Consider the following 23,624-nt stretch of genomic DNA (forward strand, 5'->3'; position numbering starts at 1 on the left):
CATCTGCAGGGAAGTTGTTGTGTTTATAAATATTTAATTTACCTCCAGGTGCCCACATTTTCTCCATCTTTGCCTCAACTCTGCTGACATGGCTCAGTTCAATGGATTAACTTATCGGAGTGGGAATGGTTCTCTCTCTCTCTCTCTCTCTCTCTCCTTCTTTCTCTCCCCCCTCCCTCTCTCTCTGTCTCCCTCTCTCTCCCTCTCACTCCTTCTCCATCTCCCCGCCCCCCCCCCCCCCCCCCATCTCCCTGGATTGTGAATTTACCGTGTCTGTGAGATCTCTGTGATGGGCTTGGGTTGGGATCGAGCTGGGAGAGCCAGTGTGTCTGTGACACTGTGAAAGGCCAGTCCGGCTTCGGAAGAAGACAGACGGAACTTTCCGAGGGCGACCTCGCGAGTGGAGACCTGCTGTGGGCATGCGTTTCCCCTTTTTCAAGCCGATGACATTGAGAATCGGCAGTGGTGTCTGACGTTCCCACCCACAGAGAAATAGCTTGGTCCCTGCCACCCGTTCGTCGTTGAGAGCCGGTGCTTAGCTGACTGCTGTGCGGCAGGGTGAATGGAAAGGGCTTTAAACAAATAAAACGGATGCAGCCCACGTGGCGGTTTCCCTGGGGTGTGGGTCCAGCCCCGCAGAGGAGGCAGCCACTGGGCACCGGGCACAGCAGAACGTCACCTCTCAGCACCCAGTGGCTAACCGTAGTTGTTATCTCTCTGTTCTTCTGTTTCAGGAAATCGCAGCTTATTTAATAACGTTTGAGAAGCACGAAGAATGGCTCACCACATCCCCTAAGACAAGGTAATGCCCGGATCTCGCAGCTTTTCCGATACGCACAGTAAATGGGTTGATTTTCATGGGTTGCCTGATCGGCCGGTCAGGGCCTGGGCGAATGGAAGTGCCACGTTGTGTGTGATGGTTCGTGGCACCGAGGGCGCGCTGATTGGCCCGAGACCGTGGGCGCGAGGGCAGGGTGGTCCCGCAGTGGCCAGCGGGCAGGGTGGTGCTCTCTCCCTGGCGCTCACCGTGCCCCCTGCCTGCAGGGCGCCCTGCGAGCCTCGGCCCGTGGGAACCTCAGGGGCGTTTATTTTAGGAACCTGCCCACCTGCCACCAGTGTTGTCTAGAGACTCACTTTTTAAAAGGGAACCCCTGAATGGCCCACACCCATCCCAGTGAGGCTTACAAATGGAAATTGGGTTATTCCTGGCGGTCAGGAGGCCTCCCAGGCCAAAAGCAGTGGCTACGCTTGCGGTTTATGACTCGGTAAATGTCCTTGAACCTGCAACTGCCACAGACACCGACCTTCTCCCACCGCCCGCGGCGGGAGGAGAGGGCTTGGCTGGCGCGGATATGGGGACCTGCGCTCTGCCCGGCACGGGGTGGGTGTGTGACCGCGGCCATTCAGGCTTATTTGACAGGCAGCCTCCTCCCTCCTCCCCAGCTCTCGTGGCCCCGCCCCCCATTGCCACGGCTCTCCTGTGGGCCATGCCGGGCAGGTGTTTGTCGGTGTGGAGAGCGGGCTTATGTGAGCGCCAGGCTGAGGGCTGGATGCAGGAGGTGGGATGCTCCATCTGTCTCATTTGGGCAGAAGCACAAGATCTTTCCGGTGTGGGAAGTGGGACCAGGGTGTGTCTGCTGCCCCCGTGGTCACCGGCCTGACCCACTCTTCCTTCCTGAGCCCTGGAGAGAGGCTCTCGCGTGCTCGTTCCTTCTAGAAGGCACTTGCAAGGGTCCCTTCCTCAGGCACAGGCTTCAGTGGTCAGTGTCCTCCAGGTGGCGGCGGAGTCCGCAGAGGCCGAGGGTGTTGAGGAGAGGCTGGTGCCCTGCGTCTCTGGGTGGGCAGAGGCGGCTCTGCGTCTTGCAGCTCTCCCCGAATTCTGCTGCGTGTGTCCTCACCCCCGAGCCTCCTGGGCCACGGTTTCCTTTGCCAGAGAATCAAGTGGTTTGTAGCAGTCAGCTTTTGCCATGATGATGCTGTGTAAGAAGCAGCCTCGCACTTAGGGACTCACAGACTTTGATGTCCTGCACACGGGTCTGTGTTGGCTGTGGCTCTGGGGTGTGGCCGGGAGCACTTGCGTGTCCTTTTGCTCACTGTCTGGGACGTGTGGTTCTCCCGAGGGTGGCTGCAGCCTAAAGCCCCGGGCAGTCCATGCCTGAAATCCTGCTGCTGTGGCGTCTGTCACCCCTGCTCCATCGCCAGGGCAGTTCCCTTGGCCAAGCCCCAGAGAAGACTGTGGAGTGGGGGCGGGGTGGGGAGTGAATGGAGACACAGTTGACTATTTGGGGAGCATAGCGTTTCTCAAACTGTGGAGATCCTGGCACGTTCATCCCTCTCCTCTTCTGGGGGCATTTCCTTCCAGGGCGTGATTCCCAAACTTGAGCGGCATGGGAGTCAGCGGGACGCTTGTTAACATACCCATGTTAACACCCCAGAGTTCACTCAGTAGGTCCGGCTGGGCCCGAGCACCTGACATTTCTAACAGGTTCCAGGTGATGGATGTGGCCTACCTGGGACCCCACTTTGAGAACCCTGTTTCCTCAGAAAGAGGTCTGATTTCTGCCTCTGCCCGTCCCCGATGCCCAGCAGCGGGGTTCATCCTGAGCAGCCCCAGCCCCTCTGCGCCCTTCGCTCCTCTGCACCCTTCTCTCCTCTGCGCCCCTCGCTCCTCGGGGAGACTCTCCTGGATCCAAGGGGAGGGAGGAGCTCTGTTTAGGCAGCAAGTGGGGTCCGGGCGGCCAGCTGACTGCAGATGTGCAGAGGCGGGCCTGGGCCTGCCACCGTTAGATGGCAGAGCAGTCGACCACTTCAAGGCGGGGCCTGGCGGGGGCAGGGGGGCGGGGGGGTTCTGCCTTCTGTTTCAACGTTAGAATTTGGGTTCCAACTGAGAAGTGAGTGCCCCTCGGGGTCATGCCTGACTCACATGGCTTTTTGGAATCTAGTTGGAGCCGAAGGGCTTCGTATCTCGGGGCACAAGGGGCAGCGTGGCTGAGGGAAAGGGGTGGGGTCAGGTCCTGACAAATCCGATCTGAGCTCCCCCCCCCTCCCCCCCTCGGTCACTCAGCAGCTCTGTGGCATTAAGAAGGCACTTTAGCCCCTTTATTGCTTATTTCTTTTTTTGGGGGAGGGGGTGGGGAGGGAGAGAGAGAGAGAGAGAGAGAGAGAGAGAGGAGACATAGATTATTTGTTGTTCCACTTATTCCTGCATTCATTGGTTGATTCTTCTATGTGCCCTGACCAGGGATTGAACCCAAAACCCAGGCGCATCGGGACGACACTCTAACCAACTGAGCTGCCGGCCAGGGCCACTTCAGTCCCTTTAAAAGCCCCCCTTTTCTTGCTCACGGATGGAACAGAGCTGACGCCGAGCCTGTCCTCATGGGGCCACGATGAGGACTGAGCGCTGTAACGTGTGTGACCTTGCTTTGCACACCGTGAGGTCGGGCGATGCAGGGATATCGCAGCGCCTCCTGCCATTGAGGGGCGGTCCCAGGGCTGGAGGCCGTGGCCTCGGGAAGCAGCTGCCAGGGTCCCCACGGACGGACGGAGGGACATGGGCAGGACCGAGATGGAGGGCGGAGAGCATTTCCTGTTAGTGCCGGGCTCCCCGCTCTGGGAGGAGAAGTTGCTGTGGTTGTTCAAGGACCTTCCTCAATTAGTTGTTGAGTTCGGGTCCCCCTCCCGTCTCCGCTGCTGAAATTAATCGGTGCGGTTAACTGCTGAGCTCATGCCCACCGGCCTCCTGGTATTAGGGAATTAATGGCACCAGTGCTCGCTGAACGAGGAGGCAATGCAACTCCTGGCGGCCGCCGCCGCTCATTCCATTTTGGAAAATTAATAAAAATGAATTGCACCGCTGACATTTATAGAGTTTCCTAATAAAGTGATACATTGTTTGTGTGGCGGAATCCCTATTAAATTAATTGTCGTAATCAGTGCATATAGATGCTGGTGTAGGGGCTGGGGGGGACCAGTCCCTGTCTCCGTGGCCTTGCGTGGATTCTGCCCTAATTACAGAGGCGCCCGGGAGCCGGCACCTGTTTAATAAGGAAGTGCTCCCGGAGGTGCCTGGGGCGGGGCTGTGGGCACAGAGGCTCCCGGACGGCCGAGCACCGAATGTTCCATCAGCTCACGTGGTAGCATCAGCAGCGGGGACCTTCGGAAGTGGCCATGTGAGAAATCACTTCCAGGATGCCTTTCCGTGGCACTCGCTGTGTGCTCAGCGCTGTGTAACACCATTCGCAGACCCGGGGAGCGCCCCGCGCCCCGCCCCACGGGTGAAGTTCGCATCTTGGAGTCGAGAGCTCCCCCCTCTGTTAGAATGTTCTCCCAGCTCCTCATTCCCACTTGATTCGGGGGTCACTTCCTGAGAGGTCAGCCCTGAACACAGTCTAATATCACACCCTCCCCCAGCCAGACTCCGTCTCACCTCCTGCTGTGTTTCCCGAGAGCCTCACCACCATAGACACCGTGTCTTCCCCCTCTTCTCTAGTAATTCGTTCCGTCATTTCTGACCTCCCTTCCCCAGAGCGAGCAGGCCAAGAGGAGGGGGATTGCGGTCTGGCTTGGGCGTGGCGTGTCCCCCTCGCCACCTTGGGGCTGGGCACGTGGAGGGCGCCAGCGCACATGCCACCCCAGGCTGTACACGTGGAAGGAGGAGGCCTGCTTCACCTTTCATTTTGTCCTGCACGTCTCCCCCAGGACCGGCTGCTGGGCCCAGCACTGTGCTCTGTTGTTATTTTCCTGCTCAATAGTTATTTTTTATTATTAGATTCTAAGAGAAATTCTTTTTTTAGAATTTTTATTGAATTTATTGGGGTGACATTGGTTAATACAATTATATAGGTTTCAGGGGCACAGTCCTATAACACATCACCTGTACATTGTATTGTGTGTTCACCACCCCAGGTCAAGTCTCCTTCCATCACCTCCCCCCTCCTCTCTTACCTCCCCCACCCCTTTCCCTCTGGTCATCACCATCCTGTTGTGTGTCCATGAGTTTGGCTGTTTCTGTTTTGTTTTGGTTTTTGCTTAATCCCTTCACCTTCTTCATCCAGCCCCAACCTCCCCTCCACCCCCCAAGAGCTGTCAGATTGTTCTCTGTATCTATGACTCTGTTTCTATTTTGTTTGTTAGTTTATTTTGTTCATTAGATTTCACATATGCATGAGATCATGTGATACTTGTCTTTCTCTGACTGGCTTATTTCACTTAGCATGATACTCTCCAGGCCCCTCCATGCTGTCGCAAAAGGTAAGACTTCCTTCTTTGATTTACGGCTGAGTGGTATTTCGCTGTGTAAATGTCCCACCGCGTTTTCATTTCCGGCGTCGTGCTTCGAAGTCCTTTCCACAGCTCTGTGGGCAGGAGTCACGGAGAGGGTGCAGGGCCTGTCAGGCTGCCCAGCAAGCGTCGGAGCTGGAGTTGAGCAGGATAAGGCCGCAGTCTTGGCTTTTATGCTACCCTGCGCTGTGCAAGGGACGTGGGGATCGGGGGTGCTCCCTGGTCCTCTCCACCTCCAGCTCCAGGACTTCTGAGCCCCCGGGACCAGGCACCAGGCAGAGCCTCTGTCGGTGCACAAGGCTCAGGTGCCCGGCCGGCCAGGTGTGCTCCTGTGTTGTGTCCTGAACTGGATTCGGCCCCCAAGTCGCAAGCAGAATGGGAGGAATGCACTGTCCCCCTATATTTCAGAGAGGAAGGGAGAGGGAGAAAGAGAGAGAGAGAGAGAGAGAGAGAGAGAGAGAGAAACATCAGTGAGAGAGAACCATTGATTGGCCGCCTCCTGCACATCCCATACTGGGGATCAAACCTACAACCTGAGCATGTGCCCTGAGCATGAATCGAGACTTCCTGGTTCTTAGGTCGACCCTCAGCCACTGAGCCCCGCTGGCCAGGCAGCAACCCCAGTGAAACGTGCGGCCTTCCCGGAGGCCGGGGCGCGCAGGCTCCGGATGGGACGGAAGGCGCTTCCTTCCCAGGAATCCTGTGTCATGGCGGAAGGAGGCTAGAAAATGCTGTTACTTATCTAATTAATTAATTAGATTTCTATGGTAGCACCTTAGCACTGAAGGTCTAGTGATAGGATTTCCCCGACTGAACACTGAGTGCTTCTTGGTCAGAAGCAGTGACACAGCCGAGCCGAGAAGGGCCTGGGAGGAAGGAGGAGAGAGGGGAGACCTGAGCCTCCAGCTGACCCAGCTGCTGCTTGGCTCTCCCTGTGCCAGTCGGGCAGAGCTGGGGGTTGGGAATTTGTAGAGAGAGAGAGAGAGAGAGCGAGAGAGCAGGCACACTCATGGGGGTGCTATGGGGGCCCCGCGTTTGGAGGGCAGCCTCATCCCCGTCATTTCAGGGCCTTTTCTCTGGAGACAAAAGGAAGATACACGGGCCCCGAGGTCACCTCAGCGGTTGTGCTGAATGGGGACCTGCCATCGAGTTAACACAGCGCCGAGCCACGGCCCCCCCTCAGCACCTGCTGAATGTGCTGAGCTAATCCCTGACGCGTCCCCACGGCAACATCAACCGAAGGGCAAATGCCGCCTGAGGGGTCCGCGGGGGTCTGCTGATGCAGGATGCGGGGAGCCCGCCTGCCCGGACCCCCACGCCAGGGCCTCCGCCTCAGGGGTGCCGTAGTTCCCGGACGAGGCAGGGAATTAGCTGTGACCTGGATCCTGGCAACGCGTCTGGCGTCTCGACGGTGGTGGGGAAATCCCTGGCCTCCTTACAAAGTGGGTCTGTCCCAGATTCCAGGTCATTATGGGAACCACAGGCTGCAGGCGGCAAAGCAGTAGGAGCCAGGGGCCGCCTGAGTCCCCCCGAGTCCCCACCGTGCACAGAAGGCGCGAGGCGGGGGCGCTGGCTGCCCCGTGCAGCTGGGACCTGGGCGGGGGCGGGGGGCGTTGTCACGCACATGGTCCGGTGTCCTCAGCCGTCCTTGGCCGCCGGCGGAGAGGACGCTGCCAGCTGGGCCGCTGTCATCCGCCGCCGTCCTGGGCCTCCTGTGGGAGGGCGCTGAGAGAGGGGATGGGCGTGGTGTCTCCTCCCTCCCTGAGGGAGACAGCTGCCAGCTGCCAGCTCCTGCCTCTACTTTCTCTTAGTGTTTTAATTTACAGTGAACACATACATGACATCGTTTGATACGTCGCGTGGTCCCTCAGGCTTGTTGGAAAGAGCAGCAGCCCTCTGCCTGTCTCCCAGGCGTGGCCGCTCAGTCCTGCCGCCTGCCTCCGTTTCTCGGTGTTACTCGGCTCTTCCCCGATGTGTCCATGCTAGACATTACCTTGTGACTCTGGCTCAGTGAGGACAGCCCTCCCGCTCTGCCCTTCTGTCCGTCTCCTTGTGAGGGAGGGGCTTGTTCACGGGCGTGGCCAGCGTGTGGCTGGGCGACACTGACCTTCGGCCTCTCTGGCTGATGGCTGGGTGCCATTCATTCCCAGATGAGGGTCAGTGAGCCAGTGAACAGCTGCCTGCTGGTCTGGGAACCAGGCAGGGAGGGGCTTGGCGTTCTGCAGGAATGATGGCATTCTCCTGGGGGCACTGGTGTCCCTGCCTCTCCTCCGTGGTGTCTGGGTCGGGGTCTTTCGGGCTGTCTTTCCCCAGAGGACAGACATGTCTCCAGTGGAGACAGGGCTGGTGGGTGCCTGGCTGCTGGGTCCGTGTAGGCCCGGGGCGGGCCCGATGTTTCCATGCAGATCTGCAGCCCCTCCCTGCCCCCCACCTGCCCTCACTGCTGCTTCTCTGGCCCCTGAGCCTTGCTGGGTTCTGCAGGTGGATTGGCTAGTTCCTGGGTCCCCTCTGTGGCAGGTGGGCTTCGACACTGTGTCTGCTTTCTTTCCATCTCTCCAGGATATGTCACCTGCAACCCCTGCTCATCCCTGTCCCCTTCGCTCTGTCCTTGTGGGTTTATATCTGTTTCATCCCTTTACTGTCACCGGTTGGAGGCACGATGCTCAGCCCTCATGTCACTGTCTTCCTCCTGGCCTCTCGCTTCCTCATCCTCTCTCCCTTCTCACGCTCACTCTGTCTCGCTTGCCATTTCACTCCTTTGCTTTTTTCTGTTTCTTCCTGGCTCCTGAGCGTTCTCAACCACGGGTGAGAAAAACTGATGACCAGGTGGGTGGTGCTGGAGGCAGAGGGAATGATGGGAGACATGGACACCGATGACCAGGTGGGTGGTGCTGGAGGCAGAGGGAGTGATGGGAGAGATGTTTCTCATGAAATAACTGCTAAACTTTGAGTTCTTTTGTGGCTGTGGCACAGAGGGGGAGAAAAAAATCACTCCCTGTACTTTCTGAGTAAGGGTTGTTCTTGTAGAGAATTCCACCCTCACCCCGTCTCCCCTCGGCTCATGGCTGGAATTACCCATGGATCCACCATCTCTCTGGTGCTTCATCTCCGTGCCCGGTGCCGGAGGGCCTGCAAGGATACGTACGAGTTGTGCAGTTTATTAATTTTGCATTAAGTAATTAATAGTAAAGTTAATTGATGGATTATTCAATTTTCAGGTAAAATGGGATGATAAATATTCATCACTTATTTTATTAAGGGAATTTCCATTTGCTATGTCATTAAATCTAGATTAACGAAGGCTGATTTTAAATGAAGATTGAAAACAATTGTGCTTTGGAATTAATTACTAAGCTAAGGTCGTTGCTTCGTGAGCTTCTCCCCTCCACCCCCCAGTCTCCCCTCCCACTCCCCCCCGAAAGTCAGGGCTTCATCATCTGGGTGAGTATCTGAATTCACAGAAGTGACGCTGCTGTTAGTTTAGAAAAATCCCACGAGTCTTGCTGGTTTCTCCCATGACGCCCCGGTTTCCCGGCGGGCACCAAGAGGAGCGTGCGAGGTGGGCAGGTCAGGGTCCTTTGCCGCCAGCATCTGGCTGTGGCTTTGAGCTCTTTTTGTTTATTCGGGAGCTACAACAGGACTTAATTCAGCCCAAACCAGATGGGATGAAGATGTACATCCTGGTAAAAGAATGATGAACATGTATGTGCCTCAAAGTGAACTTTAAAATAGCTTTGGGGCCCTAGCTGGTGTGGCTCAGTGGGTAGAGTGGGTAGCTTGGACTGAAGGGTCCAGGTTTGATTCCAGTCAAGGGCACGTACCTCGGATGCAGGCTCCTGGCCCTGGTCGGGGTGCAGGAGGCAACCAGTCGATGTCTCTCTCACATCGGTGTTTCTCTCTGTCTCTCCCTCTCCCTTCCACTCTCTCTAAAAAAATCCATGGAAAAAGTATCCTCCGGTGAGGATAAAAAACAAAAAAGATACATAAATGGTCAATAAGCCCTATGGCATTAGTCATTAGGGAAATGCAAATCAAAACTACAATGCGATACTGCTTCATGCTCATGAGGGTAGCTATACTAAAAAAAAAAAAAAAAAAATACATAGATTTGGGTTTTCCCGGTGTCAGGAGCCCTGTGTGTGATTGCCCATCTGTGAATGCTCTCCGCCAAGGACAGCAACAGAGTCAGTTTTGATTTGTGTTCTCTGGCTTGTGATTTCCTTCAGGTCTGGTTGATCTCAATTCGTAAAACTGCTCAGAGCAGCCATCCGCAGGCCGGCACTGTGTTTTCCTCCAACCTCGTAGGCTGTGGAGTACTGTGAGTTCCTTCACATCCGGGATCTCAGTCCTCATAGCAGCCCTGCACGGTAGGCAAGGCCTAGGGAAACTGAGGCACAGAGGGAGGAGGAGCAGGAGGAGGGAGAGAGCCCCCATAAACACAGCCCTTCGTTCTCCTCTGCCGCCACCTCCCTCAGAACATGGTTGAGGAAACTGAGTCGCAGATTCTGTTCTCGGGCCGAGGTTGACTCGGCTAATTAGCCTCAGAAGTTGGGACCGGAGCCCAGATCTTTCCGACACCATCTGAGTGCTTTTTTCAACTTCAGCATCTTGGTGCTTTCAAATAATTTTTTAACCACCCGAGTAGTGGGCCCTCGGGAGTATTTATAGCCCAGTGGAGCGGTTCTCGCTGCCTCGCCACGGCTTCGTTATAGCTTCCCGGCCTCGCGCTCGCTCTGAGTTGATCCTACAGCGAACCTTCCTCCCAGGGGAGTGTCGGGTGCTGCCACACTTGGACCTGCTCTCCTAGAATTATCCCTAATTGGCTTGGAAAGTGGCTTCCAATAGGCAGAGGGCTCACGGTCTCACCTTCCTGGTTGTGACTCTCAGAGGCACCAGGTTCTATCTGGTTTGGGATCCAGGTCTTGTGAACTGGGAGACTAAGCTCCTGTCACTAGTGTGAAGATTGATGTGTTGCCTGGCCAGTTGTGGTTCAGTGGTTGAGTGTCGACCTGTGAACCAGGATGTCACAGTTCCATTCCCAGTCAGGGCACATGTCCAGGTAGCAGCCTCGATCCCCAGTGTGGGGTATGCGGGAGGCAACTGATCAATGATTCTCTCTTATTTTATCACTAGAGGCCCGGTGCATGAAATTTGTGCACGGGTGGGGTCCCTAGGCCTGGCCACCGATCAGAGCCAATCAGGGCCAGGCCGATCAGGGCCAGGACAGAGAGGAAGCAACGGTTGCTGGGTTGGGCGCAGAAGGAAGGGATGCCGGATGCCAATGCCGCCATCATTGGCGCTCTGCCACCGCGCAGTTCCCCGCCTCCCCTCCCCCCTTCCCTTGCTGCCATGCCGGTGGGCAGGCGGTGGGTCCATCGGGGCCTGCCAGCTAGGGGGAAAGATGGGGCACAGGAGGTTGGCCGCCGGCCCCTAGGAGGGAGCCAGCCCTCGGCCCCCCCTGGGAAAGGGGCCACATCTGCTGCCACCCACCCTCAGTTCCCCATCCCAGCCCGGGGGCCTGCTGTCAGGGGGGAAGGAGTGTGGGAGATTGGCTGGCCAGGGGAGGTGGCTGTGGGAGTGCACTGACCACCAGGGAGCAGCTCCTGCATTGATCATCTGCCCCCTGGTGGTTAGTGCACGTCATAGCAACTGGTCGTTCCTGTAGTTCTGGTCATTCCGGTCGCTTGGGCTTTTATATATATACTAGAGGCTCAGTGCACGAAATTCATGCACTTGGCGGGGTCGGGGGGTGTCGCTCAGCCTGGCCTGCGCCCTTTCGCAGTCCAGGAGCCCTTGAGGGATGGCTGACTGACAGCTTAGGCCTGCTCCCCATGGGCCTAAGCCATCAGTTGGACATCCTTAGCGCTGCTGTGGAGGCAGGAGAGGCTCCCACCACCGCCGCTGGGCTCACCAGCCAGCTTCTGGCTGAGCAGCACTCCCCATGTGGGAGCGCACTGACCACCAGGGGGCAGGTCTTGTGTTGATTGTCTGCCCCCTGGTGGTCAGTGTGCATCATAGCGACTTGTCGTTCTGCTGTTTGGTCGATTTGCATATTAGCTTTTTATTATATAGGAGATATATATATATATATATATATATATATATATATATATATATATATGTTTCTCTCTCCCCCTCTCCCTTCCTTTCTGAAATCAATACAAATATATTAAAAAAGAAAAAAAGATTGAAGTGTTGCCCCGGGGGAGACAGTGGGGAAACCACTGGACAGCCTGGCTCATCGGGTGGCAGGCAGAGGGGCGGGGGGTGTCGAAATGCAATCCACCACGTCCAGTGTCATCAGCGAACTTCCCTGAGTGCCAGCTGCATGCGGGCTTGTACCGGGTACTGCGGTGACAAAGGCAGCAGGAAGCAAGGCCCCTAATCCAATCAGAGACGAGTCAGGCACGTCTGAGATCACGGTAGAGGATACCAGGCGGCAGGCACAGGAGAGCTGGTGTGTGTGTGTGTGTGTGTGCGTGTGTGTGCATGTTCTTACACACAGAGCTGTGAGAGGAATGCAAATCAGGGCCAAGATCAATGGGAGGCGACTGATTCCATTGAAGGGACAGCACAGCAGCCTTTGTGAGGGTGCGTCCCAGTCAGAGAACCCTGACCTTCGGTGGGGGGGGCCTCCCTGCTGAGGGACGGGAGAGACACCACAGGGCTTGTCTCCTCCTGAGCCCACGGGGAGAGCGGACTGGCTGTGGCTTTGGTACAGATCAGAAGGCGCTGGAGGCCAGGGTGGACATGAGGATGGCAAAACTGCCGTGGCCCTGGAGAGCCGCCCCCGCCCTGGGCACGGACCAGCACCTTCTCCAGAGCACAGCGCCGGCGAGGCCTGGGAGGTGCGAGGGCCTGCCCACGCTGCGGTGCGAACCCACGCCTTCTCATGTGAAAGCCTTGTGTCCCCTCTACTCTGGTGCAGCTCATGGGCCATGAGTGGAACCTGTGCAAGGTCACTCAGGTGGGCTGCCATGTCGTGCTGCCTTCCTCCTGGATTTGATAGCAGTGGTTCTCCACTGGGGACAGATTTGGCATAACTCCCCACCCCCCCACCCCCACCTAACTAACCTCTCACCCCACCCCCACCCCTCACCTAACCCCGCCCCCCACCCAACCCCTCTCCCCACCCCATCTCCCTCCCAATGCCTCCAGCCTCCAGGACAATTGGCCATGTCAGAGACATTTTTGGTGGTCACAGTGGGAGGGGACGCACTACTGACCTCTAGTGGGCGGAGGCCATGGACACTGGCCCAAGGGTGACCTGCCCCTAGTCAGGGTGCGGAGGCCGAGACCCTGATGCCAGGGAAGAGGGTCACGCTGAAGAGCAGGGTGGTCCTGGGCCAGACTCTGCCACTGATGAGCAGCAAGTCACCCACCCCTGCGCCGTGGTTTCCTCGTCTGTGGAATGGGAGTATAATAGCTGCACTGTTGTGAGGAGTGTGTGAGGGACTCACACTGAACACTTAGGACACTGTTGTTGGGGAATTTCCTGGGGTTGTGTCGCCAGGAGCCCTCAGAACGCTGCCCTGGGCCCTGCACACACAGTCCAGGTGTGTCCCCTTCTGTCGGCGTGGGGGTGCAGAATGGTGGTCTCTTGTCATTCTCAACCACCCCAGACAGTTCGACGATCCTCGGGATAAACAAGCTTCCGAGAGGAGCGAGGGGAGAGCGCGAGGGAGGCCACGCCGCCCACTCCACGGAGAAGAGCATCTTAATTAGAAGGAGGCTGTCAGGAGAGCCAAGGTGGCCGGGAGGCCAGGCTCAGAGCCCCCGGAAATAAATGGCTCATGTACTGGCCCACACAGAAAACAGGTATTGATCACCATGCTAGTTACTGCGGCATAACACGTCGCCTCAAAACTCAGTGGCATAAAGTAACCAATACTTATCATTTTGCCGTTTCTTAGGGTCAGGATCTGGGGTAGCTTAATTGGATGCCTCTGCCTCAAGGTCGCTCATGGGGCTGCAGCCTCGTCTGAGGACTCTGGTGGGGCCCCCCCAGGCTGACTCGTGATGTCGGAGGACCCAGCCTCCCCCTCTCTGTCGGCCAGAGGACCCCATAGCGCCCCCTCCCCCCAACGTGGCCGCTGCTTCTTCAGGGCGAATGAGCAACAGCATGTGGGAGGGTGAGCAGGAGTCTTGGAATCTGACCCCACAAGGGACGCCCTGACACTTTGCTGAGATCTGTCTCTTAGACGTGAGCCACTAGGCCCGGCTCACACCGAGGAGCACACGGGGAGCACACGGGTGTGAATCAGGAGCGGGGCCCCGGGGTAACCTAGATACTGCCCCCCACGGTCACGAATTAGGTGGGGACTGAGAGAAAGGCCAGGTGACTGGCCATGGCATTCGCCCCGCCTTCTCCGTGACCTCGGGCTGGGGCTGGCCTCTTGGACTCAGTCTTCTCCGAAAGTGGCGGCATCCGACTCAGGGATGGCGAGTCTGGGGCAGGCATCACGAAGCGTGACTCGGTTTCCCGCGAGCTGGCCCGCCCGCTTCAGGCGCCACCGCTGGTTGTGGGGACATCCACGTGCCATCTCTGGGCATCTGTGAGGGACGTCCTATGGTTGTGGCACTCAGACCACCAATCAAGATGTCACTGTGAAAATGGGAAGCGACGGTCCTGTTGGCCAGGAGCCTGTGGGGCCTGGGGTGCAGCGTGGGGTGGGCTCCCCTGGCCTTTCACTGGGGGCGTGGACTTGACTCCAGTGACTGCCCTGCCCGTGCAGCCTGAAGAGGGAGCGTAGGTCATTCTGGAAACGAGCCTGAGGCGGCCGGGGGCTTCTGCATTCCGTCACCTGACGTTCAGGCATCCATCCTGGCCGTCCTGGAGCGGCCCGGGCTCCGGTGTGGGCTTCGTTTGCTAGATCTTGACACCTGCGTATCGCTTCCCGTGGCTGCGGGTGTCCGTGCGCAGGAGGGAGCTCATTTTCCGGGCTGTGCAGCCTTTACCCAGCCCATTAGAATTCTCCCCCGCCCCCACCAGGCTTCCTTTCCGGAGGGCTGGGATGTTCAGAGCCTGCTTCCTAGGCATCGATCTACACTTATTGTCACCACTGCGCTCCAGGACGGTCAGAGCCAGTGGTTAATCCTTTCAGCAGCTCATCCCTTTTGTTTTAAAATGACCCAGGCGCTGAGTGGCTCTAGCCCGCCCGGCCAGCCTGACCCCTCAGCGCCCTGCCTTCTGCCGCTCCGTTCAGATAAGAGAGTAATCCAGGCCCAGCTGGGCGAGCGTTGCTGTTGTGATATCTGATTGGCAGCTGTCACGGACGCGGCTGCCCACCTGGGCCGTGAGCGAGTTCTTGGAGGGAGGGTCAGGCTCCACCTTGTCGGGAGGTGGCGTGTCCTCTGGTCCCCGAGGGGCAGCGCTGACCCGCAGGCCAGCGTGGCTCCCCTCTGGTCGGTTCTCTGCCTGTGGCTGTAGAAGGCGACACCAGGTCCCCACATGCATCCTGTCCCGTGGCCCCAGAACAGGTCACCGCGCACGGGGTGGCTACAACAGCACACAGTCATGTGTCTGCGTGTCAGCACGGGATACAGGTCTCCTGGGCTGCAGCCACGGTGCCGGCAGGGCTGGTCCCCCTGGGGATCAAGGGGAGAGTCCATTTCTTTGCATCCTGCAGCTGCTAGAGGTGCCCACATTCTTCTTCTTTTTTTTTTTAAATATGTTGTTACTGATTTTTAGAGAGAGAGGGAGAAGGAGAGAGAGATAGAAACATCAGTGATAAGAGAGAATCATGAATCGGCTGCCACCTGCACGCCCCCTACTGGGGATCGAGCTCGCAACCCAGGCATGTACCCTCACTGGGAATTGAACCGTGACCTTCTGGTTCATTGATTGACGTGCAGCCACTGGGCCACACTGGCCGGGTGAGGCATCCCTATTCTTTGGCTCATGGCTTCTGCCTCTGTCAGAAGGGCCAGCAGTGTGACGTCTCTCGGACCCTCAGTCTCTGACCTTCTCTTCCGCCTCCCTCTTCTACTTTCAAAGATCCTATGATTATGTCAGGTCCAGCTGGTAGACCGGACACTCGACCTACGTCAAGGTCGGCCCGTGCCCAACCTTGGTTCCCCCTTGCCATGTGACCTCTCACATGCACAGGTTCCTGACATTAGACATGGACATCCTAGGGGACATTAGGGATGGACATCCTAGGGGACATTGGGCATGGACATCCTAGGGGAACATTAGGGATGGACATCCTAGGGGACATTAGGGATGGACATCCTAGGGGACATTAGGGATGGACATCCTAGGGGACATTAGGGATGGACATCCTAGGGGGACATTCGGGATGGACATCCTAGGGGGACATTAGGGATGGACATCCTAGGGGGGATATTAGGGATGGACATCCTAGGGGAACATTAGGGATGGACATCCTAGGGGACATTAGGGATGGACATCCTAGGGGGGACATTAGGGATGGACATCCTATGGAAATTTCCATTGAGAAGAACCCCTGAGCTTCCCTGAGCAGGAGTCCAGTGTAAGTGTAAGTGTGGGCGTTGGAGACAGCCAGGCCTGGTCCACCTTCATCCTGTCGCCTGGGCGCTATGAGATGGTGTCGGACGTGTGACCACAGGTGACCAGTGGGTGAGCTGCTTCACCGCCCTGAGCCCGTTTCCTTTGTGCAACAGGCATGGGAACACCCGTCGTCCAGGGCTGTGGCCACAATCCCCAGAGATAATGGTAACCATCTCCATCTTCGCACTGGCTCTCTCATCCCCTCCGGGGTTTGGCATGCCGTCCATGCTTTCCTCGCCGCAGCTGGTGGAGGTCGAGATACTGCCCTGGGTGACAGACAGGTGGAGGCGCGAGCTGCCCTCCTGTGTGGCTGGAAGGCGTGGAGCTGGGAAGCACCTGCACCTCCTGACCCCGATGGCGTGCCCTCCCTCTGGGCTCTGGCGGCATGTTCTGGCCCAGCAGCCTCCTGCTCGCTCTGGTCCTGGCCACGTGAAGGGCGGGCGGCGGTCATGTGGAGCTGGGCTGGTCCTTTGGCTCTGGTGATCCTCAGGGGACGCCACTTCCCAGGTCCTTGTCCTGTGGCTCAGGAAAGGTCAGGACACCGCAAAGCCCGGGGCCATTTGCTTATTTCCTCTTGGCGTCTTCGCAGTGGGGGGTGGGGGGCATTCTGGGGCGGCTGGGTGCAGGCCTCCCAGCTTTCTGTGGCCTCCCAGTGGGATGTCAGTCGTGGTCCTCGTCCTTCTCCCTTGGTGCCACCCGTGGAAGCTCCCAGGCAGTCCCTGGGAGCCTGGCCTGTCTCTGCCAGCCCTTTCCCTGGGCTCCCGGTTCACCCAGGAAAGTGTAGCCTCAGCAAGAGAAGCGGCAACTTTCTGAGATGCAGCGAGTGCAGATGAATTATTCAGCGGCTCTCAGTCCAACTTTATTAAGGCCGGAGTCATCGCTTCTGTCAGAAGCCACGGGCAGGCAGGTTCAGCGGCGGCCCTGGGGCTGATGGCTGGGGCGGAGGACTATGGCGAGTGGGAGCCGAGCCCCCTGGTGTGGGCTCACGCTGGGATCCCGTGTGTGCCCTTGGCCGGTGCTCAAAAGAGCCTCCGTGGCCCCTTTAACAGGACCAGCTGCTGAGAGAGGGAGGAGAGACGCAGCTCCTTGGGGACGAGGGTGGGACAGACTCCCACCACAGACAGACCAGGGCGTGTATCTAATGGCAGAATCGAGTTAAAGAGTTGGTGGCATTTTAAGTGCTTTTCAGATTTATTTATATTCCAACTTGATAACGAGGAAGTGGCTTTTGTCCAAGAGGTGAGATATGCAAAAATAACCTTTCAGTTTCTCATAATTAACCTTCAGTGATATTCTCGGCTTTAGCGATAGATTTTGTGCTTCGGAGATGTAACGGACCGGAAGTGGCACGTGCTGCTTGACTCCAGACGCCTGGTGACGTGGGGGCACACTGACGGGGGGCCCTGCCTCTCAGCACCTCTGTTCTGACCACCTGGAGAGGAAATAGCCAAGGAGCCCGGGCCTTGTGGCGGAGGACCTTTCTCCGCTCCGTCCCGGAGTGCTGTCCCAGTTCTGCATTGCTGTCCTCGCTCCTTAGGCCCCACCGTGGCCGTGACCAGCGGACAGACCAGGCGCAGGGACCTTTCCTCCGTCCTCACTCCCCTTGACGACCTGCAATTTCCTTTTTAAAAAATGTAATCTTCACTCAAGGGTATGCTTATTGATTTTAGAGGGGAAAGGATAGAGGGAGGGGTGGGGGAGAGAGAGAGGGCGAGGGGGAGAGGGAGGGGGAGAGAGAGAGAGAGAGAGAGAGAGAGAGAGAGAAAGAAAGAGAGAGATCGGTTGCCTCCTGTATGTGCTCTAACGGAATCGAAATCACTACCTTTCAGGTTATAGAATGACGCTCCAACCAACTGAGCCACTCCAGCCAGGGTGAGCTTTTGCAGCTTTAGACCCCATAGACTGATGGATCCATTGTCAGAGTTCTCTCTCGATTCTGTGGAGCACCTGACACATGCCCAGTGCTTTGGATAAGGCTCTTATCTACCCTCAGAGCTCAGTCTACTGAAAGCAGCATAGGCCCAGAGCACAGCAACAGAGGGGCTGGAGAGTGCCATGGTGACGGTGGGCGGGGGTACGAGGGAGGTGTGGCAGGGAAGGCTTCTCTACTAAGTCTCAGTTGCCCTCAGCATTAGTCAAGGCTCCGCAGAGAAACAGCCAGTAGGGCGCGCACGTGTGTGTGTGTGTGCGCGCGCGCACGTGTGTGTGTGTGTGTGTGTGTGTGTGAGATGAGGAATCAACTCCTGTGACTCTGCAGGCTGACCCGCTCTGAGAGCTGCTGTGGGCAGCTGGGACCCCGGAGAGCTGGTGTGCAGTCCTGGTTGGAAAGCTGGCAGGCTTGGGACTCAGGAAGAGCTAGTGTTTCATGTACAGAACGAAGGCGGACAGAGACCGATGTCCCAGGTCAGCCTTTTTGTCCTAGTCAGGCCTTCACCTGATTGGGTGAGGCCCAGCACATTGGGGAGGGCAATCTGCTTCACTGAGTCTACTGTTTCAAATGTTCATCTCATCCAGAAACATCCCCTCAGACAGACACATTCAGAATAATGTCTGACCCCCTCTCCGGCATGCCGCAGCCCTGTTCAGCTGACACACAAAAGTAGTCCTCACTGCATGCATCCTGCTTTAGAGTTCTAGTTCCCTGCGTCCTCCGCTTCTCACCGCCTACTCCCATGCCTTCACCATCGTCTTGGGGTAATGCTTCCAGTACTTGACCACGGACCCAGCTGCATGGAGGTATGGAAGTGTTAATTAGTTAATTTTTAAAAGTCATATTCTCTCTCTCTCTCTCTCTCTCTCTGTATATATATATATATATATATATATATATATATATATATATATTAGAGGCCCGGTGCACAAAAATTTGTGCACTCGGTGGGGGGGGTCCCCCAGCCTGGCCTGTGCCCTCTCGCAGTCTGGGACCCCTCGGGAGATAACAACCTGCTTGCTGGCTTAGGCCTGCTCCCGGGTGGCAGAGGGCATGCCCAATCCCTAGGTGCAGCCCCTGGTCAGGCTCAGAGCAGGGCCGATTGGGGAGTTGGGGCGCTGCCCCCTGTCATGCACAGAGCAGGGCGGATCGGGGAGTTGCGATGCCACCCTCAGTCATGCTCAGGGTAGGGCCGATTAAGGGGTTGGGGCACCGCCCCCTGTCACACTCAAGGCAGGGTCGATGGGGAGGTTGTGGCGCCACCCCCTGTCACGCACAGAGCAGGGCCAATCAGGGGGTTGAGGCACTGCCCCCTGTCACTCACAGAGCAGGGCTCATCAGGGGGGTTGGGGCTCCATACCCTGTCACACACAGAGCAGGACCCATCAGGGGGTTGGGGAGCTCCCCCCTGTCACACACAGAGCAGGGCCCATCAGGGGGTTGAGGAGCTCCCCCCAGTCATGCACAGGGCAGGACCGATAAGGGGGTTGAGGAGCTCCCCACTGTCACTCACAGAGTAGGGCCAATAGGGGAGTTGGGGCACCGCCCCTTGTCACACAGAGAGCAGGGCGGATCAGGGGTTGGGGCACTGCACCCTGTCACACTCAGGGCAGGGCCAATGGGGAGGTTATGGCTCTACCCCGTTACACACAGAGCAAGGCCCGTGGAGGGGGTTTGGGGCGCCACCCTCTATCACCCACAGAGCAGGGCTGATCAGGGGGTTGGGCGCCGCCACTGTCACACACAGAGCAGGGCAGATAGGGAGGTTGTGGCCCCGCCCCCTGTCACACACAGAGCCACAGGGCGATTAGGGGGTTGGGGAGCTCCCCCCTATCAGGCACAGAGCAGGGCTGATCAGGGGGTTGGGGCGCCTTCCCCTGTCATGAACAGAGCAGGGCAGATAGGGAGGTTGTGGCCCTGCCCCCTGTCACACACAGAGCCGCAGGGCGATCAGGGGGTTTGGGCGCTGCCCCCTGTCACGCTGATCCCCGTGCCGGGAGCCTCGCTGCTCCGCTGATCCCGGTGCCGGGAGGCATATTACCCTTTTACTATGTAGAATAGAGGCCTGGTGCACGGGTGGGGGCTGACTGGTTTGCCCTGAAGGGTGTCCTGGATCAGGGTGGGGGTCCCCACTGGGGTGCCTGGCCAGTCTGGGTGAGGGGCTGAGGGCCGTTTTCAGGCTGGCGGGTGACTGAAGCTCCCAACCGCTCCTTTTTTTCTTTTCTTTTTTTCTATTCTGGGCCAGCTTTAGCTCTGAGGCCTCGCTGCTGAAAGCAGGTTTCTGGCCTTTACCTTCTGTATTTGATACAATGTTGCGGTCCGGCTGGCTGAAGCCCGGCTGACTGAAAGCCGGTTTCTGGGGTTTTGTTTAGCTTCTATATTTGCAACATAGTTGCTTAGAGTTGCAGCTGAGAGGCCGGAAAGTCAGGTGGGGAATGTTGGAGTCTGCCGTCACAGGAGCAAGCAAGCCTCCCTGTTCGCTTCAGTGCATGGCTGCCGGCCACCATCTTGGCTGACAGTTAATTTGCATAAGGATATGCTGATTAGCCAATGGAAGGGTAGCAGTCATACGTTAATTACCATGTTTCTCTTTTATTAGTGTAGATATACATATATACATACATACATACAGGCAGTCCTCGGGTTACATCGGACTCAACGTATGTTGTTTTGTGGTTACGTCGCCATCTCCCATTTATTTATAAAAAAAAAAAAGTTCTGTAATTTTGACGTATGTAAAGGGTGTCCCCAAATTCATGCAAGAAGTAATTTTGATAGAAACACAGGTTTATAATTAAAAATTTTAAATTTTTTATTGATTCATAAAGTATACAGTATAGGGTTATGTATGGAATAGCATATCGGGTAAATGGCCTCCACGGCTTTGCTGGCACTCTTTTGTTGAAATACGCACTCTTTTGTTGAAATACGCACTCTTTTGTTGAAATTTTCCATGACCGTTTTGCATAAATGTGGCTGAATTTCGATGAGGCTCATTTTCATCTTGATGGCTCGGTTAATCGACAAAATTGTCGCATTTGGGGTTCAGAAAATCTACGAGTGATTGTTGAGAAACAAACGCATCCACAACGTGTCACTGTTTGGTGCAGATTTTGGGCTGGAGGCATCATCGGACCATTCTTCTTCGAAAATGCACCTGCTCAGGCAATAACAAAAGAGTGCATATGTTCCAGCAAAGCTGTGGAGGCCATTTACCCGATATGCTATTCTATACATAACCCTATACTGTATACTTCATGAATCAATACAAAATTTACAATTTTTAATTATAAACCTGTGTTTTCTATAAAAATTACTTCTTGCGTGAATTTTGGGACACCCTTTACATATGTTCTTTATGTTTTTTATTATTTACCACAAGTAAAGGTCAGGAATTGTTATCTTTCTTTTAAATTTTTTTTTTTACTGTTTCACTTCATTACTGCTGTGTCTGTGCTCCATGTGAATGACGTAGGTGCTTAGGTAGGTGGGTTCCGACTAGGGCGAAAACTGTGTTACGTTGCGCCGTAGGAATGGATCTGTGAGAGAGAGACATTGATTGGTTGCCTTGTGTACCCTCTTCAACCAGGTTTGGGGAATTGAGCCTACAACCTAAGTTTGTGCCCTTGACTGGACTCGAACCCGGGACTCTTCAGTCCATGGGCTAATGCTCTGACCCCTGAGCCAAACTGGCCAGGGCAAAGATAGATATTGACTTACCAGTCTCTCCACTTGGGGCCAAGGGTTCTTTTGTTTCCCCGTGCAGGCCTGCTGTTTGTGGGTGAGTCCTGTCTTTTTCATAGGTCACCTTGGAGCGCCTCGCTTACGGTTTCTTCATTGTGGAGGGGGGACTTCAGGACACTGTGAAGCACTCTGGGTGCAGGATCCATCCAGCCTTTTATGACGCCCCATCAATATTTTATGGCTGGATCATTCCTCTCCGACTTGGCAGCCTTCTTCAAGCAACGCACTTTTATTGAACCTAAGTATTCGGCTCAGTTTTCACAGAAACGCCGTCCTTCTGGTTACTCTGAGTCACTCTGCTACATGTTACTTAGGCACAGGCTTACGATAAAGTACAGCCGACGCAGTTTGGAAAGACACGCAACTGACTTTTGACACATGTAGACTCCACGTGTGGATTGAGAAGTGCAGGGTGTCCTGGAGAGTCCCCCGAAAGTGCTGGGAGGCGTTCAGCGTGGGGGAGGTGCTGATGGCAGCGTGTGCTGATTTCCACGGTGCAAATCCTCCCACTGTGCACATTTCAGGTTCCCAGCAGTTACACACCAACCAGCTCCACCCTCCTGAGAAAGTGACAACTATCTCTCCCGGTGGCTTGTGGGCCCCAGCCCTCCCCGTCCACCCCCTCCAGTCCTGGGCAGGAATGGGCCTCAGGCCCTGGGTTTATAGAGGGAATGGAGAGAGGGGGTTTGCCTGACCCCTGGATGGAGGGCAGAGCAGTAAGAGCTCTCACTGAGCCTGAACATCTGCGTACCTCAGCCCTCCTTCGTCTTCACTCAGCATCCAGCTCCTTCTCTTCGGCTGCCGCTCCCTGACCCCCTAACCTCCCCCCTTCCCTGCTTCCTCACCACACTTCCCCTTTGTCGGTCCTCCAGGCCCTGCACTCTGCTCTCTGCCCTCAGGGGTCCCTGCGGGGCCTGCCCTCCTCGGGTGGCACTTTGAACTTTCCTGGCTTTTTACTCTTCCCGCACCATCTCTCTGTTCTGTGTCCCAGCCCCTCAGGGTCCTCCCAGGCAGCTGCCTGCCTAATTTAATCGCATTTCTAGGCAAGGTGTTGGCTTAAAAAGGCTTCGTGTACTTCGGTGCCCGGATGACAGGCTGATTCATGTCGGTGCCTCGGGTCCCAGGGCGCCGCTCAGATCCTCGCGTGCCCGGGTTGTCTCTCTGGATGGATCCGACCGTCTCCGATGGCTGCGCACACACTTCGGGAACCCCTGCTCTATTCTTCCCGTCGCCCCGGGCACTGCGGAGTGGGGCGGGTCAGGATTACACTTCACGGTCTTGGCACCACTTTGCCTGGGCTTTGATGCTTTTGATTCTAAGCAAAAGGTGGGTTTTGCAGTCAGAAATGTTTATGACTGTGTTTCCACACATTGTTTGAAATGTTTCATTGTGGAAGAGCGTGCGTGTTCCAGTGCGGTAGATAAATGGTCCTTCGCCCGCTTTGCAAGCACGCAGGAGACATCAGGAGTGGGGGGTGCGGTTTGGGGCCCCAGAACTGCCTGCGTGGCAGGGCTGGGGCGGGAGACCTTGATGGAGGAACTCACAATGGCGAGCTTGCTATTCAGACCCCTGAATACAGGCCGTTTGCGTAAAAGGCGGTGCTGGTGGGAGGAGGCGCTGGCTCCGGAGCTGATTTCTATGCGGAAGGCAGAGCGTGGCCTATGTAATGAACAGAGTTTATCTCTGTGTGGAATGAGAAATAATTTGCTAAGCCAGTAACTTCTGTGTTTCCCAGATGCCCGTGCAGCGCGCACGCAGCCTGGGGTCTGGCGCGCAGGAAATCGCCTTCCTGCACAGAGCTCTTAAAGGACCCCTGATGTCAGTTCAATTTTCAGAAATTAAAGGATTAAACGCTCTCTGTTTTCTCCGAAGACTGGCGAGCACTTGATCTGTTTCATTAAAATGACTCCTTTGGTGCAGTGTCCCCGCAAAGCCAATCAAGAGCTGCCTGGGCACTGCCAGGCCCCGCCTTCGGTCCTGCTGCCGGCTAAGGGGGGCCCAGACGAAGCAGCAAACACGCAGGAACCCAGAGCCCACAACGCGAGGGACACAGACACCAGGCAGCAATTCCGCCCTCCCTCCCCCGTCTCCCTGCCACACCAGTATCGTCCTGGGGAAGCTGGGCAGTTAACA

At 56.4% G+C, this 23,624-nt stretch overlaps 1 protein-coding gene across 9 annotated transcripts in view; it reads left to right on the forward strand.

Annotated features, from left to right (window-relative positions):
- The window catches only part of CAMTA1 (calmodulin binding transcription activator 1), a 674,030-nt gene that overhangs the window by 237,361 nt on the left and 413,045 nt on the right, over positions 1 to 23,624 (forward strand). For all 9 annotated transcript variants that reach the window (XM_070403987.1, XM_070403988.1, XM_070403989.1 and 6 more), the window contains one exon: positions 735 to 802. In XM_070403987.1, coding sequence (XP_070260088.1) covers positions 735 to 802 — 68 coding nt within the window. The remainder of the gene's footprint in view (positions 1 to 734; positions 803 to 23,624) is intronic.

Source organism: Myotis yumanensis, unplaced genomic scaffold, assembly GCF_028538775.1.
Source record: "Myotis yumanensis isolate MYYU_CA2020_CCGP unplaced genomic scaffold, mMyoYum1.0.hap1 SCAF_2, whole genome shotgun sequence".
Classification (NCBI taxonomy): Eukaryota; Metazoa; Chordata; class Mammalia; order Chiroptera; family Vespertilionidae; genus Myotis; species Myotis yumanensis.